Genomic DNA, 19919 nt, shown 5'->3' with positions numbered 1-19919 from the left:
TAAAGATTATCATGATCATCAACATCACATCTATCATTCTCATCATCAATATCATCATAAATCATGTTATGATTGTTGGCATACATTTTATTGCGGTTATATCGATTGCATTTATGGATAAAATATAGATTTAAAATTTCCCGCAATCTAGATATTCTTACGGTAACTCATTTGAGGTTAGTAGCATTTTCAGACAGTATGTTAGTCTATGGAATTCATGACAATGGTAATTTTTAACGTTTAAACGATTAGAGATTATTTAGAGGTTTAGAATGTAAGTTAATAGAATGTTAAATTGTGTGGATGTTAGGTGTTGGATGGCTCTGTTGTCAGCAGTTATATATATAGATATAGGCAACTGTACGATGTGTATTATCGTTATATATGACGTTTAGCGGGGGCCTTTAAGCACCGATGTCGGGCCTCTCCCAGAGATTAAAAATATTTCTCGAAAAATAGTAAACAAGAAAACAATTAAAGAAATAACTACCAAAATACAAGCACCATCATTTAATTTTAAGAATAGTGAATAATAAAATTTAAATTAATATTTATAGAAACGTTCTTTGCAGCTGAGCGTCAAAAATCAGATCCATTTCAATTCGGATTATAATACAGTTTATAGCTCCGTAACAACTATTAAAACATCAATCATAATATATAAAATATCAATCGCATTATACCAGTGACATGATAAATATTCTCTTTCTGCAGTCTTATTATGAATAAAAAGTATTAGTAAAACGTTATATAAATTATATTTCTTTCCTGTAAAGTTTGTCCATTTTGTTTGCGTGTATCGCACAGGTGGTACAATTGATGTGTTTATAGTACAAAAGGCCGATGTTTTACATTACTCCTCCCATTACTTCGCACTCGACATCCGGGTCGTCAATTCTCAAAAGACGATATGCGCAGTTGTCTTCGTCCCACACGGGTACGCAATCGTCCCAAGAGTAATCTATTGGCATCCATGCGCTGCGAATAAAAAGAGAGAAATAAATTGTCAATATATTAATAGCAACTTTACGCTAGAAAAAATAATAATCCATGGAACGTATTTGTTCTCGGTTTAAGACTTGTAAAACCCATAACCTCCAATTCATTTCTCAAAACATGACATACAAAAATGTAACGAATACATAATAGTCGTTATGTATAAGAATGATCGTCATAACAATGGCATTACATGCATAACATAGCAATGTTGTTATAATATACTTAGACCAAACTAAACTAAGAACTTGGTTTTAAGTATTAAGCCTAAATTGGTAAATTATGTATGTTTCTTTTCTGCAGCAGAAACACATGGTCAATAATAATGATCAATAACTATCATTGTATAATAAATATCGATTAACTTTAAATAACTGCTACGGCGGTAACCCAAGTGGTAGGTATAGCCACATTGTTATTGTATATTGCCACCTTTCTAGCATAATGTCTACGTAAACAGAATATTGTCATAGATATGGGGATAGATAAACAAACTATCCGACCATTTCATCCATAACTCAGAGAAAATGACCTATAAGAGCTGTTGCTTTAAGCTTGGTTCCCACAGTAACGCAATGACGTAAGCCCATAGTAAAGCTCTGTCTACACTATCAAACTGTACCTGGAAACGATGATGTCATATCACTACCATATCTGGGCACATCACACTTTTTGTCAAACTAGTTTGATAGTGTAGACACAAATTGACGCTTGGTTCCCTCTAGGACGGAACGCAATGACGTAACCGCAACGTAAGTGAGTTGATCAAAACTGTCAGTTCGAATAATTCATCGAGTGTGACTGGTTAGCTCACTTACGTTGCGCCTACATCATTGCGTTACGTCTAAGTGGGATCCAAGCTTAATGTCTTATACGAATTAAAAAGACTTACTCGCTACAACACTGATATTCGTCTCCTGAATATAAACATGTACATGTTTTACAGTCCTTTGTCGACCACTTCTCTAATGGTCCGTAAATGTTGTTTTCGTAAATACATGCCTTCTCTAAAAGACAAAACACATTACAAGTTGATTTATACATTTTAAATGTTACAAGGGAATAGGTAACGAAGGTATGAAGTTAATGACGTAAATGTATGTTTTCCTGTCATGTATCTTTAGTTTACAATTACACCCGACACTCCTTTAACAGTAACTCGGCAAATTCCATGAAACACGTTACATGTGTGTCACATGTGACACTCAGTGATTTATAAATTATGCATTAGAGTTTAAACTAAATAATAATGTAATATAACGCTGTATCACGGGATTTGACTAGGTAAGTGTGTATTATTGTAATATTGATCTATTTATTTATTTATTTATTTTCCATGCCATTTTATGCCTCACTAAATCTCTATAGATATTATAAACGGATGGGGCAATTCGAACGTGTACAGTCTTTAAATTCCATTCGCGCTCTGTTATAATAAATGAAGAAGAATATGAACACATTATAATACTATAGAACAACAAGAATAAGCCAGATAATTTATAGTGATAATAAGCAAAGCTACCTTTTCAAATAATGAGTCGCAAAATAATAACTTACGCGTCACAAACCTATGTGGCATCAACGTTTTAAAATGAAATTGGACTGGGAGACATCATATACACACAAGAGTATTTAGTGGTAATAACTACGGTAATGAACTTACTATGTATTTCACATTGAGCGTAGGAAAGGCACACAACTGAAGCCAAAACAAACAGCGATAAAATAATTTCCTTGGGGGACATTTTAGATATCTGAAAAAAAAAATAATAAAATATAAAATAGGTATCAACAATATAAAATACAACTAGAATTTAATTCGTCACTTTGACGAATTATAGGTGATCATTTTTATCATTTTATTGACATTAATATTTTTTAAACATGCACGTATGTTAACATACAATCGGAAAATGTTGATGTATGCCATCCTATTATACGCTTATTGTGCCTATTATATGCCATATACATTATGTACAGTATATACTGTATATCTATATACAGTGTAGCATTGGTGAAATTACGGACACACATCATTTTCTAATTTTTCGGCACTGATGACATTATCAAAATAAACTTGTGGATAGCAATATCGAAAGATAATGAATTGAGCAATAAAATATAACAATTGGAAGAATATTTGGCACGTAGAAGGGCGGTGCGCGCTCTTTAAAAATTGTATAACTTTGACGAAAGAGATGAACAAACTACTTTTTAACTTCAACTGGCCATATGATAACGTCACAACATTCGATAGCCTTAATTTTTATAATAATTCATATCTACATTTCACCAGCTCTCATAATAAGTTATAAACATCAAGGTCAACTTTAATTCAGAAGAGCTGTAAGGTATTCAAATATACCTTATAGGTGAAATTACGTAACCACCGTTATTCAAATTTTAAGAGGTGATGACGTCATCAAAATGAAAATATTGGCAACTCATAAGAAAAATAATTGATTGAGGTAGAATATATTAAAAATAAAAAAAAAAATCGATCACAGATAAGCGAGTTGCGCTCTGTTGAATATGGTGGTATATGAGAAAAGGGGAAAAAAACCCTATTTTAAAAATTCATGTGGCCAAATGATGACGTCACCATTTTATACGTCTAATGTGTATATACATTTATATCTACAACTCATTGGCTTCCATAATAAGTTAAAAAAATTGGGGGTCATCTTCCATTCTGAAGAGTTCTATTCATTTTAAAAATGCCTTATTTTTTACCATTTTTACCACTTTTGTACAATTAATGTGCGCATTTTGTAATTTTTAACGTGTTCGTATAGCACTATTTTAAGTCGAAATGGATTCAAATTTGGTGAATGTACTAAGGAAGATGAGTAGAATGCAATTTGTACAAAAAAATTTCGATTTTTTACGCTTTTTTGTACGCATGCGCAAAAACGTGTTTTTGCGCAGTAATTTTTTGAAACACGCAAATGGCCTAATTCATGCTCTAAATTGATCAAAACTTAATTTTGAGCTTTTTAAATTTTAAACGCGCGATTTCACGCGCATGACCCTACGTGTGCGTGCGTTTTTATTTGCTAATATTTTTACCCTTGATCTAAAGTTTACGTGTAGTGAATTTCATTATTATGTGATGATTAATTATGGAGATATGATTGATAATGTGATTTCACAAAATGGCGTCTAAATGACGTCACGGATGAGTGATCACACTGGAAAGCTTATTAGGACTAAGTTAAAGTATTTGAAAGACATTGTGAAATTTTGGTAATCATTGGCATTAAACTTTTTGAGATATTTGTTACACAAAATCTGTACAGAAAGAAATTGGGAAGTAAAATTGTTTTTGTATAAAAACAATTTTACACTAGAATTTAATTCGTCACTTTGACGAATTATAGGTGATCATTTTTATCATTTTACCGAAATAATTTTTTTGCACGTACGTTAACATACGATCAGAAAATGTTGATTTATGCCATCCTATTATACGCTTTAGTGCTGAGTTGTGCCTATTATATGCCATATACAATATGTACAGTATATAATGTATCTATATACAGTGTAGCATAGGTGAAATTACGGGACACACATCATGTTCTAATTTTTTGGTATGATGGAATTATGAAAATAAACTCGAAGATGACAATTTCAAAAGATAATGAATTGAGCAAATAAATATAAGAATTGGAAGAGAATTTGGCACGTAGAAGCGCTGTGCGCGCTCTTTGAAATTTGTATAACTTTGACGAAAAAGATGAAAAAACTACTTTTTAACTTCAACTGGCCATATGTTAACGTCACAACATCCGATAGGCTTAATTTTTATATGAATTCATATCTACATTTCATCAGCTTTCATAATAAATTATAATTATCAAGGTAACCTTCAATTCTGAAGAGCTGTAAGATATTCAAATTTACGGCGAAGGTGAAATTACACGACCTACGTTATTCAAGTTTTTACACGTGATGACGTCATCAAAATAAAAATAGTGGCAGGTCATGAGAAAGTCAATTAATTGAGAAATCACATACTAAAATTTGAGCGAAAATCAGGCACAAATTATTAGAGACGCGTTCTATTGAATGTGATAAAATATGACAAAAGAGAAAAAAAACTTAATTTTAAATTCAAGTGGCCATTTGATGACGTCACAACATTTTGTACGTCAAATGTGTACATGAATTCATATCTACAACTCAATGGCTTCCCGAATAAGTTAAAAAAAATGGGGGTCATCTTGCATTCTGAAGAGTTATTTTCATTTTAAAAATGCCTTATTTTTCACCATTTTCAGCACTTTGATGCAATTAATTTGCGCATTTTGTCATTTTTAACGTGCTCGTATAGCGTTATCTTAAGTCGGAATGGACTCAAAATTGGTGAATGTACTAAGAATTGTGAGTAGATTGTGATTTATACATCAAATTTTATTTTTTACGCTTTCTAAGAATCGCGTGCGCAAAAACGTGTTTTTGCGCAGTAATTTTTTGAAACGCGCAAATGGCCTAATTCATGCTCTAAATTGATCAAAACTTAATTTTGAGCGTTCTAAATTTTTAACGCGCGATTTCACGTGCATGACCTTGAAACGCGCAACTTTTTATTTGCTAATATTTTTACCCTTGACCTGAAGTTTACGTGTAGTGAATTTCATTAATATGTGATAATGAATTATGGAGATATGATTGATAATGTGATTTCACAAAATGGCGTATAAATGACGTCACGGATGAGTGATCACGCTGGAAAGCTTATTAGGATTAAGTTATATCATTTGAAAGATATTCTGAAATTTTGGTAATCATTGACATTAAACTTTTGGAGATATCTGTTACACAAAATAGTGTACAGAAACAATAAAAAGAAAAATAAAGATTTGATACAATAATAATAGGTGATCATTTTATTCTAAATGATCACCTAATTATTTGTTATACTATACGATGCTGTCACGCGCAAACACTAAACACTAAGTTGAGCACGTGTTGAGAGGTAATTGGTTAGATGTTTTGCCCTACTCTGACGTAACTTGTATACTTTTATACTAAGTGGGTTCGAGTCCCACCCGAGAATTACTTTTTTTTTTTTAATGTATTCTCAGTGTACTTGGTATAAAGTACAAATTATGTCAGAGTAGGAAAAAAACATCTTTAATAATTTAATTATATATAATTATATATTTTTTTTATTGATGTCTATTATTTTCATATTATTGTTCTGAAATTGTATTGTACTGAGGGTCCTTAACGATCAGCTTCGGCTTGATGGCCCACCTTTATTTAAAATAAATAAATAAAAATGTGGACGAATGATAAAGCCAATTTAAAAGCGTGTTTTCGATCTCACCACTGAAACATCGGACAAGGTGGGAAATCACTGCTGCTATCTCACTTGTAATTACTATATTCTAAACATCGTTACAATGGATCGGATTTGACATTAATTGCATCACGATGATTCAGTCTCCCTCAGGACCTAATTTATTCATTCAATATCGGTTGATATAGCAGAAAAGACGCGATGCAAAATAATGCAACTTTCACAGTCTATCTACACGAATACCACATCATAAGAAAGTATCGAACATTCCAACGAGGGGTTTTAATGTTTATTAATTCATAAAACACGAGTTTCTGTACCATATAAATCACTCTACTGTAATAAAATACTTTTTTACTCTTTTATATTACAGCTTATAATTCGCATTTTGATAATGTCACGTGGCTATTTTGCAATACTATATAGCAATATTTATATATATAACATACATTTTCCTATTACTAAATTTTAAATAATATCATTTCAAAATATTCAAAACTATAACGAAAGAATACAAATTGGCTCTTTTTTTATCAACCAACTTTCACTTTGCTTATGTATTATACAGTAGATGCATGCATTGCACATACACTAGCAATTCATTTTTCAGTTCGCAATCTCGTTTATCCTTATACTATTCACTGCCCCCATTTCTTATCCCCATTCATCCATTAATTTGTGGTATCAATCACAGTTGTCAAAAATATCAACGTATGATTTATGTACCGCCTTTATCAACATGTCTTATACTAGATTCTGATGATAAATTACGTAATAGCTTAATGTGTACAGAAATCGAACGAAACCATAAAACAACATAATGGACGACATTACCAAAAATGAGTGAAAAGATATATAAAAACATTTATAAATCTGGTAACCTGGTATTTGAAAGATTCCATATTATAGGTGGTCTGTATAAATTAAAGACATTTCTATAGATATCACATATTCTTACTTAAAAAGTTCAAATCATATAATATATTTTTCACTTAGTCTAGTTACACTTAATTCCTTTATTAATTATACATCAAAACGAAAGATACTGCGCAAACTCACACTTTGTGGCCCAAATCATGAGCGTCAAACAAACATACCAACTAACAGAATGAGCGCCACATAACTGAAACTTTAATTTAGCAATCCGAGTCAACTGAGCTATATGACTATGTTAAAATTAATTTGATATTGAACGAGTAAAAGAAACTAACGAGTAGCCAATGGCAACAGACAGAAGAGACTGAAATATATCTGATCTAACCGGTCGACTGTATAGCCTGCTTAGATACCTGTTAGTAATATTGTTCACCATGTAATATTGTTTGTATATTGTCAATAGCAAATAATGGTTTTAACCTGTATTTAACCTGTATTTAAAAATACAGATTTTTGCGCCACACCCAAAATGCGTCTAAATTTTAAAACAACAATGAGAATGTGTGCATTATCAATGTGATTCAATCTTAATCTCTCGTCGTTATTTTCAACACTTTTCCGAAGATTTTAAGCGCAAATACTTTTCTGAACCCCGTGTAACATTCAGTACGAAATTTTCTCTCTAATCCGGGTACTTGTATATATTGAGTAAACCAAGTTTTGTTTACTATTTCGCGCGCTTAGCTAAACACGACCACTTTTCTCCAGTGAAAATCTAGACTTATAGGCTTATTGAATAGATAATCTATTGTTCTGTTTTAGCTATTCTGACGTCACTTCATCATCTGTGGGAATTGTCTCGATAACGGTAACAGTTTAATCATAGCCAATATAGAGCAATATTCATCGATAAAAACATATCATACCGAGATTAAATATGAATCCATTTAAAAGCAAATTGAATTTTTGCGGACATTTTAAGCACGTCGTCGTAAAAATACTGTATTAATAACTAAAACTTGTTTTGATGAAAACATGTAAACGAACTTTACGTTTAAGGCCTACTTAGACGGGATTTTATAGATTTCAACATACGAGCTCAGTATTTATTTTTAATCATACATTTCTCATAAAACATGACAAATAATACTTCAAAACTGAAACTGAAAATGTTATAACGTAAAAACGTCATTGGTTTGATTTTAAGTAGAATGTAAGAAAAATCGAAATTCTTGGCTGCCCTGTTTTTGAAAGCATCGTAAAAGAAGACCTATAAAGTTGATACATTATAATATAACCATATTTTTAGTTTCTACAGTAAAACCAAGCATGGTTTGTAGGCCTACACTTTCGGACACATTTCAACACTTTTTATTACTATTACGGTAAGAGACATCTGCAACTTTTCATTAGATTCCATCGGTTCCCAGAGGAATGTCCCGGGGATGTGGGACGTGAACATAAATGTAGCATAGGCCTGTATACATCCCCGTTGGTTAATATTTGTATGTACATTCACCGTGGTATCTCAGAAGATCACCAAATAATATTGGGTTTATAATATATTATAATAACAAGGCAATATACATGGCTGCAGTCGCGTGCTCAAATTTGAGTTCGTGTTTACTGACCGACCAACCAACCAACCGACCGACCGACCAACCAACCAACCGACATAGTGAGCTGTAGAGTCGCGTTTGCACGTGATTGAAAACAAAGCATAGATAAAGAATAAATAATTAACTAGATCCTTACGGGGTTCGTGGTTCCTACACATTGCAACAAATAATGTTGTATAACCGACTAACTTCTTTTTTTGTAAAAGCAAAACAATACCATCAACAAACTATGCGAATTGAAACGCAAAGCATTATTATCAACTCAAACTAGCATTCTCAACTTAAAGTGTAAAATTAGTACATTTGTTGTTGCAGTTGTTGATGAATGAATGTCACACTGGTGTTTACGAGGCCTATCACTCACAATGTGCGAGTTTTATATCTACATTAAAGTACATGTAATTACTTTTTACTACGAAGCCAGTGTACTTAGAAGGCAGACAGGAGTAGAGTAAAATAATAATAATCAGCGAAATCTGTTGCACCAACTCAAAGTTTGTGTTCCAATTAACACAATGCTTCGAAATAATAATGCACGTTTTAGAATTAGTCTAGGCCCGGTTGGCACGTGTTGTGATTAACCATTCAAGAGAAGATCGCCATCTATTATACCCTAGTGGTATCAAATCAGATTTTAATTCGTTGTCTACATGCTTTTAGCGCGATGTGATAAATTATAAACGACCGGACAGTCGCACTTGGTTAGTCGAGCGTTGATATGATATTAAAGCAAAATCGTCTATCAGTGTATAAACAAATAGACGAGATTGTGGTTAATAATATGCATTGAAATATTTATGTGTTTATAATTACCAGTGAAGTAGTTACCCATTCCGAATAAGGATTATTGATGAACTGTTTATCGTAGTAGTTGTTGTGAAACCATTTTGTTAGTTTGTTAGTTTGTTAGATCAATAACTATACATTTAATCCACTGTAATAAATCAGAGACTACATGATTTAAGTTAATTTGTGACGTAATTTAAACATTTGCATTTACCCCCGACAAAATAAGACATGCAGAAGCTTTTCATTCTGAAACAAGTGCTTCAGGAAGATTCTGAGGATCGGATGGCTTAACACTAATGCAACATAAAAAAAAAAAACTCGTTGCAATTAAATATACGAAATAAAACCGAGGAAACGGAAATGGTGTACATTGAGCTATAGATACCAACAGACAAGAGTAGGATTTCACTGATATGTCAACCAGAGAGGAAAAGAGAGGCACGGTGACATGCAAATGAAAAACAAGAAGAGAAACGGATGGACGGATGTTGGTGCTGATGAATGGAGATGGAAACGGGCAAGCAAATAGAAGAGATGGTCTTATGTGCCACGAGAAATGAGGTGCAGTAAGCTATCAAATGATATAATTATTATTATAATATATATATATATATATATAAATATTAAATATGATGCTTCCTCAGATGAATATACGAATTCTCTAACTAATTTAACAACTTGTATTACAGTATGATTTTTTACTACCGTAGCACGATACTCTTAATGTTGTCGTTACTGGAGTTAATATCATAACGGTATCATCTGAAATTCAAACGGCACTTTTAATACTCAGGTCATAATTCGGGTTAAAGATATTCAACCTGAATCTCTTTTCAAACTTTGTCAAGTTATCGTCCTTGGAGGAACAGAAAAGCAAGAGTGCTTGCTATCGGCGCCAGTGCTGTCAATATGAAGCCTAATCTATTTCCAAACGATCGTTGAAATTGCCATTGAACGGCAGGCTTAAATCTATCCAAATAATTGTTTAAATTGCAATTCTAGAAGAATATTATATGATGAAACTGAGATTTACGAGCTTAAGTCCCATCGGTGATGCAATGTTTCTCATCTATACTGAAATAATCACGGCAAATCAAAATTCAACTTGAACGTTGAGAAATGATCGTTGATGAACGTTGCAAACATATCTTCTAGGATTAGAATACACCAATGTGGCAGTATATAAAGATTGAATATCTCTATAGATTCAAACTATACTTACTTTATCTACATATTTATATTACTCTGTATAAGTATCCTTACTTGTTCTTGTTATTTTTTGTAACCATGTTAAAGGGCCAACTGAAACAAGTTACTTCTAGGCTGGTCCTCATTTTATGCTCTGTATTATTTGTATGGCATTTGATAAAATAAATGTTTGTTGAATTTAATTCTGGAGAAGATCAACATTCTTTCCCCAGTGACGTAACGGGTATGAGCGCTCACTGGCTAAACCCATGGGCCCGGGAGCTTATGGTGATCCCCGAGCAGTGTCCAGACATTGAGATGTGTCGAAAAAGGTTAAAAACACCAGAAGTCTCCAGCATTGGAGGCCACTTAGGGTTCCTAGGCCAGGGGCATCATGCCTCTGCGTTACGCCAGTGCCTTTCCTATAAATCAGATAAAGGCCCTCTTTACCAACCTGCCATCGATGAAAACACTTTTAATTATTGATCAAACTGATTGGATGTTTCGGTGAATGCTGTCGCTAAGTTTAAACACGCCGTCTATACAGATTTTATATTGATATTAATCATTTTTAGTGATTGGAGTATGAATTTGGATATCAAACATATTGAATAATATAAATACGGAATAATATCAAATTAATCTTTTAGTATAAGGTTAAAATTCGCTTCTATATATATTTTTAATTACCATGTATTTAGGCAAATTAACCAATAATCTTAAGTTATTAATATCATCATTTGTGATAGATGGGAGATAAGCTTCCCATATCCCCTTATTTCAAAATCCTGGATCCACTCGTGATTTTGAAACAGATTTTCCTGCTGGTAGGGCTATTTCTAATAATAGAAATCTAATAAATTTCTAATAAATTCAATTAAATAATTTTAAATTATATGGAATAGGTTGCCCTGATTAGATAACCATCTTTCAACAGTCCGAATCTATACTTAAACCATTCCCATACTTAACAGTCTCATAAATACACTTCCATATTTCATATTTTGAAATTAGTAATAACATTGTTTTTGAATATTTATTAGATAAATCTTCTTTCCAATGTGTCGTCTTAGGGCATGTGCCTCTGGTCGCTTAAGAGGTGTAACTATGGTAATCCAACTTACTGCGTCTGAATGTCATTTGACTTCAAATTATAACTACGTCTGTGTATGTGTTATTGTATAATACACTCATCTAGTACGACGTCATCAATGGCAAAACAAATCACGGCGCGCACGTATAAAGCTCAGTCTACACTATCAAAATAAGTGTGATGTGTCCAAATATATTGTAGTGATATGCTTGAATATGGTAGTGATATGATATCAGCATGTCCATATATGGGCACATCACATTTTATGTCACATAAAGTTTGATAGTGTAGACAGAGCTTAACATACAATAACGTGTATCAAAAGAAGGCAGTCTGGACATGGAGATGGCCATAATAGAGTTGTGTCACTGGTGGTGATGGTGTTTGGTGGGGTGTTGAAGTATACAATATTGTAACCTGGTCGTACTATTAACCGAAAACAACCGACAGAAAAGCAAAAAAAAGTGAAACCGAAAACTGTTAAAAGAACTCTCCACACATACAATTTTACTGTACATGTTAAGTAACTTGTAATAGGTGTTGTTTATACTGGTATTGGCCTCTTAATTTACTGGTATGGGCCTAGACAAATGTATACTCTGGGAGTCTCTGTCGCATGCGCCATGACCCTCATGTCAGACATTATTTATGCAGGATCATGTAATATTTACGTAAATATGTGCTTTTATACTTAACCATTACACTCGTTGAATAATAATTATGACAGATAGATATACATAAAAGATAGATAAATAACAATATATCATACTTCGTTGACTAGCTGAAATGTATCGTTGATGTAACATTATCTATGTGTATTTTATTATTTAAAAAAAGGTATTTGGTCTAGTTCGGCAACGTTTTCTATTACTGTTGTTAGTTTTAGTATCAAATGATATTTTTTTCGCCCTGAAAAAAAATCAGGTCATTATAATGTCACATCCAAAAATTGGAGCGAGAACAAAAACCGATTTACCTAAAAAATTGTAATTAAGGATGTCTTGTTCCCTGAAAAAAATATTTATTTTTATTTTTTGTTGTTGAATATGCCATTTTAATGTCACATAGGCCTAATAGTTATTCGCTTTGAACAAAAAATGAATCGAAACAAAATGTATTTACATGAAAAAACTGTGATTTAAAGCAAAAATAGTCACATTTGCTGCCAGCCAATGGGTTTTCGGTTGAATTTGACCATTTAGTTTGTCATTCTATATGAGAAAACTTTTTTTTTTTCGTTTTTTTTACGGAGGGGATTACCTTTATTAAAACTACAAAATAACCTATTCAAAATCTGATTTAATTATTTAGCACTCATTTAAATCTTTATTGTTCATGTTTTTAGAGGATAATACATCTTTAAAGCAAAAAATAGTCAAATTGCCAACTCCACTACTTAGTATACAGTAGTCATGTAGTGTCGTTTATTTTAATATATCCCAAGCTATTCGTAACAATCTATTCTAACAACATTAAGCAACGATACGTCACTCTGTTACATAAACAGACCTACATTCAAGAAGAATTAGAACAACTTCATCAATAAAGAAACAATAAAGCAAGTGTTATCTAAAAGTGGAACAGAGATATTTTATCTCATGAACTCAACAACTTCGTACAAACACTTTATCGACTAAAACCTTTTTTGCCAACATTTCTGCACTTCTCGTAAATTACCTAAAACCTAAATTTGCTAGATTTTTTTTTCTGTTGCGTAATGCACTGATGTTAGAAAGAACATAATAACCAATCTCTACACAATGTGTTGAGGTTGAAATCCAAAAGGGTAATTCATTTTTATCTAATTGGAAACATTTATCAATATTGTAAAAGCTAAATGCAAAAGAGATTTATTATTAATTTACAACAAAATTTACAACATCTAAAGCAAAGGTTTTTCGTTGAGGTTTGTGCTCTTTATCTGGGTCATGAGAGCTAAAGTAGATAAATACATTCACCCTATTCTCTGTACTGTATATATCCAGAAAAGAAAATTCACAAAATAATAAGCGTTTTGGCCCATGATGCATGCGTCAGATGTGATACATGTGACACTGGGTAATCCATAATTCGATGGACAATAAATATAATGTAATTAGGTAGAATTTGAAGAAAGAATTATATAAAAAATATATAATATTATATAAAAATTAACTGAATCGACTTTACAAACATTCATGTTTCGTTTTATGTCTACTGGAACGGGGACACCCATACTCTCGTAGGCACATTCACGAGGGTATTATGTTTTAACACTATGACCAAACTCTATTCTGGGTACACTCCTATTGGGGAAGGGGCATACTTTGTTGGGCTCAAAATGTTTCCTATTACTGTTTAATACATAGGAATTGTAGCCTACCTCATAGGAATGTGGTAAATAACACATTATTTCAACGTCGTTATAATTAAATAATGTTATACATTATATTCAGGAATACATACGTCATGCTTAACAAGTGAAACACAGTATGAAAAGCGTAATACAATCCTAAAATTACTCGTAATAAAGTAAGTTAGACAATGGTAATAAAATGAGTGGATTTTACATAATACAATCGACATATTTCTGTATGCATTTTTACAAGTAACAGATGACCTGGCCGGTATTCGGTACAATTGTGTTCGGCGTTATGTTGGATATAGTTTTATAATTATTCTATATATAGTATAGGCTCATTTTAAAAAGCCTTGCTGCCATATGTTATTTATTTCACTGCCAAGTGGAATTAGTATGCACTATAATTAAGAGCAAATTAATACTAATGACGGCACTGTTTAGTACATCATCGTACTTGGTCCTCGTGAGACAAGCTAACAAGGCTCCCAGTTACGTGCACAGGTAAAATAATGTGTAAACTAAGGTTATGCATCTACGTCAAACACAAACTGTAAGCTAATAAACTTCGTTCCAATTAGGACGCAACGCAAGGACACGCAACGCAAAGACGTAAGCTCAACGCACGTGAGTTGACCAATCATAAGCTATGGATTATTGTCTGTCGCTATTTGCCATTGGTTAACTCGCTTGCGTTTGTATCTACTTTTTTTTTTTTTGCGTCCTATGCGGAAACCAAGCTTTAGAGTGAGAGTCTGTACGTTCCGCTATATTACACCCATCCAGATGACCAGAATCGTACTAGGGAGGTTTTTAACTACAATAGGCGTCTGCGGGGGAGCTAGTGTCTTTCTCAATATTCAAATATAGCAATGTCAGAAATGTACAAACGACGATTAAAACAAAGGCTATATGTACCCTCCAGGTGAAGCATAGACAAAGCACTGCATACGTGAATATAACGATTAAAAGTGGAATTTACAAACAAATTACAAACGTAACACAACATACCTTGGCATAAACGTTGTTAATAGGTATGGGGTATGTATGTCCACATGAAACACAAAGTTAAGCATACTATGAAGTACCAGAAACATACTTTACATTTTTAATGCGCAAATTATCTATGGGGAGGAATAACGAAAATAATAGGCCTCCACAAAAAATACATGTACGTATGCAGTAGCTTACCTTGTTTAAACATGAGATTTAGGGACGAGGACAGAATAGCACGTATCCACATAAAACACAAACCTAAGCATACTGCCTACCTTTTCCGAAATTTTATAAATTTATAGAGACGATTAAAGCAAAATATACATCCACGTAAAGCAATCATCCTGTCCATTTTATGTCTACCTTCTCTCGTACGTTACGTCTAAAACGGCTGCTGACACCGTCCAGTCAATATAAATCATTTTAACATTAATAAAACTTAAAACGTCGTTTGTATAGTTTTACTCACGTATCTCCTATGCTGGAATTAGTTTATCTCCTAGTTTCATCTCGGATGTCACCGGCACAATAATGAAACGAGATTCACAATTACAACGCATGGTATAGCAGCATCAACCATGCAATTTGCATATTATCGTTATACAAATAAAAAGCATAGACTTACCTTCGGGTGAGAAAGAAACTTTGTGTTATGTGATGAGAGAAAGACTGCGAATAAAAATAGTTAGCACGTTATGATATGATATTCTTATACGACTATTGATACGGTGCATCATACGCCGCTCTCAACACTAATTACTCGCCGGATTAGGTTCACTGAATATCACCGTATAATCCTCCCATCGTAAAGCCAATTCACACGGGAGTGGATGTAGTATTAAGCTTTTTGGATGTAATAAATTACAACCAATGTTGATATTCCATGCAAGTTTCAATAGAGATTAACATGTTGAGAGTGTTTTTGTATTGCAGCTCTTAAAACAAATTACATCGTAAACTTTTGACGTATCATAATGATGTCATAAGTGAAACAAATGCAGATATGTATTATCGTTTTAAATCCAGCAATTTTTTTTCTCGAATTAAACGTCGGCATGTCTGTCAGTCATAAAAGCGGAAGTACCCAGCAAGTTCATTTAACACTCATAATACTACCTTTTAGTGGGGATACCACCGATTCTCGGTACTGTAAATATGTACAGTATCACAGGCAAATTCCATGATACAAGAACCACGTGTGATGCACATGAGATGATGTATTACGGAATTTGCTACGATACTGGACAAACATACTGTAAAATATATTTGTCACAATTCAAACCGGTAATATACAGATGATATACAATTTTCATATCGAGTGAACGTAATTTATTTATAAAAGTATTTGATCAGGTGACATTATATGAATGCGTAATATCAGAAGCCCCAATGTGGGTTGTTTTAATTTCCAAATACGGCAGATAGCACTAATTACTAAGGGAATTCCAAACATTCGAAATCTATGAATAGTAAAGCTGACGTAGAGCGTTGTTATACTACTGAGACTTGCCCGAACCATTTAATAACAATGTGTATAAAAGGAATGGCATGGTTTATACCCTCAGTTTTTATTAACATCAATGTGTAATATAATTAAAGATGTTGTTTGTACCGCCGAACTGGTAAAGAAAATCCTTTCACGTTCAAATATGTATGCATACACTTTATTCACCTGATATATTACAAACTAAAGAAATTTTTTTTAAATAATCATAATCTAAACGGAAGTTTTGTGATGAACTGGTTAACTGTTCCACGAACAAATGTACTGATTTGCATAAATGTGGAGGTTTGTTGGGAGAAATAAGTCTGTTCACGTTCGTAATGTATGTGTACGGGTTTTTCAACTGAATAGACTATAAACCAGCCTGCTTTAAACTAGAAAAGGTAATGTTAAAAAAATATCATAATCATATTTCTCATAAGTTCTGTGATGAACTAATTCACGAAACAAATTTGCTGATTTGCATAAACGTGGATGCTTGTTGGGCATACTTTAAAGTACAGTGTCACTTGGTATGGCCACAACCCCCACCAACACCAGTACATCCTATCATAGAGGACAAGGGGTCCAGGTGTTACGTTACCAAAAGAAGAGGGGAAATCACATCGACGTTGGGGCGTAATTTTCAACAAAAGAAATTTGACCTATTGTTAAAAAAGTATTTATTATAGTTGCATAATAACAGTTACTGTGATATGATAAGTGATTTGAACCAAACACTCTCGTGTTGGAAATCAAGAAGGAAACATAATGCACATAAAATATACACAACTTTGTACCGTATGTCATTTTACTTACAAACAGTAGAAACGTTATTGCCAATAAAAGTTAGACCAATCAAAAAGAAATTCTTACTATTGAAGTCTCTGTCAATCAAATAACTAAAGAAAATAAGTTCATTTTTATGAGGGGCTCTTAAACGGCCGGAAATACCGACAATCTTGTCACGTGGACTTATTTTAGTACGCGCATTATTAGCCAAACTCATACCTTTATAAGGTAATGATCGGGTCCGGATTAGAAATAGCATTTTATTTTTAAAACTCAATGTCATGGGGAAATCATTTAGAGCGTCATTAAAGTAATGACGCAGGTAGTCGGCAGAAGAATACGTATTTTAATAACAAATATGAATTATTACCTGTGTTTCCAAATAAAATATGCCTTTTCGATGAGTATTCCATCTGGAACAACAATAATGTTTAGTTTGTATTTAAATTTAATGAAGTAGAAACAAATATCGCATGGCTATTATCTGATGTTACATAATATGACATTGAGTGGACAAGTTTGTGCAGTATGTTAACGACTGTTAGAGCGATCAGTTCATATCGGTTGATTTTTTGAAGAAAAAAAAAACCATTAAATAGGCAAATCAAACGAAACAAATAAATATTGAACAATATGAAAACCAAAAGATGAAATTGAAATCAAATTAATTACCATTAGGCAAATATAGCAGAAACCCTCCATTTGGAAAGCTATTTAAACTTGAGAGGAGATATTATTTTAATACGCGGCCAAACGTTATTCACTCACTCATTACTCGGTTTTGTCAAGTAATTACTCGAAAAGGTAATTATTTTCTGGTTAATAAATTCCGATATTAAAGTTATATTGTCTTTCTGGAGAAAACAGCAGGCCGCCTTTAATACGACATTATTATACAATAATAAACAATACAATCTTTAAACAAAACAGAGGTATAGATTATAAATGTGTTGTTTATATGTTGTTATGTATGTTTATATATTATTACTGCTATGTTGTAATAGTATTCCTCCTATGTGCGGCTGGGCACGATGCAATGTTCGACTATATATGGCCCCAAGTCGTAAGGGTTAAATGCATTGCGCCCTCTATATCGTCACACAATTCGGTTGTCTGTCCCTATCATTCAATTGAAAAAAAATAAAGAAATACAATAACATAAGTTAGTATTGTCACTGATAAATGAATATATCTTTGAAAATATTGAGTTGTAATATTTTGTTACTGATAAATTAAATATAATGTCATTAGGCTTATCTTTCGAAATATTTCAAGACATTAAAAGAAACAGAACAAATTTGTATGTTGCATTTAATGTATTGTTCGGTGTTGATTTAATACCATCATTAAAGATGGTATTAAATAACACCGACGAATGCTTTCTGAATTATAAAATAGCCCTTATAGTCAGCGGTGTGTGGTTAACATATTACTAATCAGCGGGTTCTAGGTTAAAATCATGATATATTATTGTAGGCCTAACATTTGTCATTGTCATAACCACGGCTTTGCACATCATGCCGTTTGATTGGTCAATTATATTCTATGAATTATGACTTAATAAAGTTAAAGAATGTAGAATGTGTTAAAGCCAAAATAAGAACATTATTATACAGCTATTAAAACGACGGAAAACGATATATTATCAGACATTAAGCAGCAAAAGATAAAAGGTACGCCTTTTCCCGAATGCATTGGTTTATGTTTCCTTAAGACTTTTATGTATTAAATTGACATTTAAATAGATGTGATGTTTTTGTCTCATAAAACATACATCGTAATAATGTAATATACCAGTTATTATTGTTAAACATTAATCGTATCGGCATCGGTAAAGTTGGGGTTATTAAAGGTGTTTCGGTTAATTTACATAGCGTGGTGTAGAATACTCACTAGGGATTATTATTCATAATAGACAACCGTTCGCTCATTGCTTGTAAGTTTGTCTCCTGTTGTCGACTAACAGCAGTCAGCGTCATCTTTATAGTCGTGATCAATACTGCCGTCGCGACGCGTCGTCGTGACTTTCGCCATCATAATTTATTGTGTCGCCATTATACCGTCAAGTTCCGTCCTTTTTGCCATCCAGACCATGAGTTCTATTAGAGGGGGCTGTGATTTCCACATATGTATAGCAATATCCATTCATTAATATATAAACAAAATAATTAAATACAAATCTGAAACCAGAGCAGCTCGGCAAACCTTCACGTACTTCTTGTTTACACAATAACAATAACGAACAGATTGTATTACAGTATTTAAAAATGGATTGGTAAATCCGCACGACATGGACTCGGCCTAATTGATTCAATTATATCCTCTAGAGGGCGGGGTGGCGGATTAACTCATTGGCAGGTAGAGGGGTGTTCCATTAAAAATGATTTTCGTATTTCTCCTTCACTTCCTGGCAAAAGGCCCATATCGGTTTCTCCGAGTAAGTC

At 32.9% G+C, this 19919-nt stretch overlaps 2 protein-coding genes across 3 annotated transcripts in view; one reads left to right on the top strand and one right to left on the bottom strand.

Moving 5' to 3' along the window:
* The window catches only part of LOC144848722 (low molecular weight phosphotyrosine protein phosphatase-like), a 203424-nt gene that overhangs the window by 157690 nt on the left and 25815 nt on the right, over positions 1 to 19919 (top strand). The window lies entirely within an intron of this gene.
* On the bottom strand, positions 496 to 15985 carry LOC144847771 (beta-microseminoprotein-like). 2 transcript variants are annotated; one of them, XM_078704284.1, is made up of 4 exons: positions 15826 to 15985; positions 2660 to 2750; positions 1889 to 2003; positions 496 to 978 (listed from the first exon to the last, which is right to left on the bottom strand). In XM_078704284.1, exons 2-4 carry the CDS (start codon positions 2739 to 2741, stop codon positions 849 to 851), a joined length of 327 nt encoding a protein of 108 aa, XP_078560410.1. In that variant the 5' UTR covers positions 2742 to 2750; positions 15826 to 15985; the 3' UTR covers positions 496 to 848. The 2 variants fall into 2 exon arrangements, with proteins under 2 accessions (XP_078560410.1, XP_078560411.1); XM_078704285.1 differs by lacking the exon at positions 15826 to 15985 and adding an exon at positions 15670 to 15791.

The sequence above is a fragment of the Antedon bifida genome, chromosome 7 (genome assembly GCF_963402885.1).
Source record: "Antedon bifida chromosome 7, ecAntBifi1.1, whole genome shotgun sequence".
Taxonomy (NCBI): Eukaryota; Metazoa; Echinodermata; class Crinoidea; order Comatulida; family Antedonidae; genus Antedon; species Antedon bifida.
The sequence above is the reverse complement of the archived record's forward strand: the minus strand, read 5'-3'. Positions and strand labels throughout refer to the sequence as shown.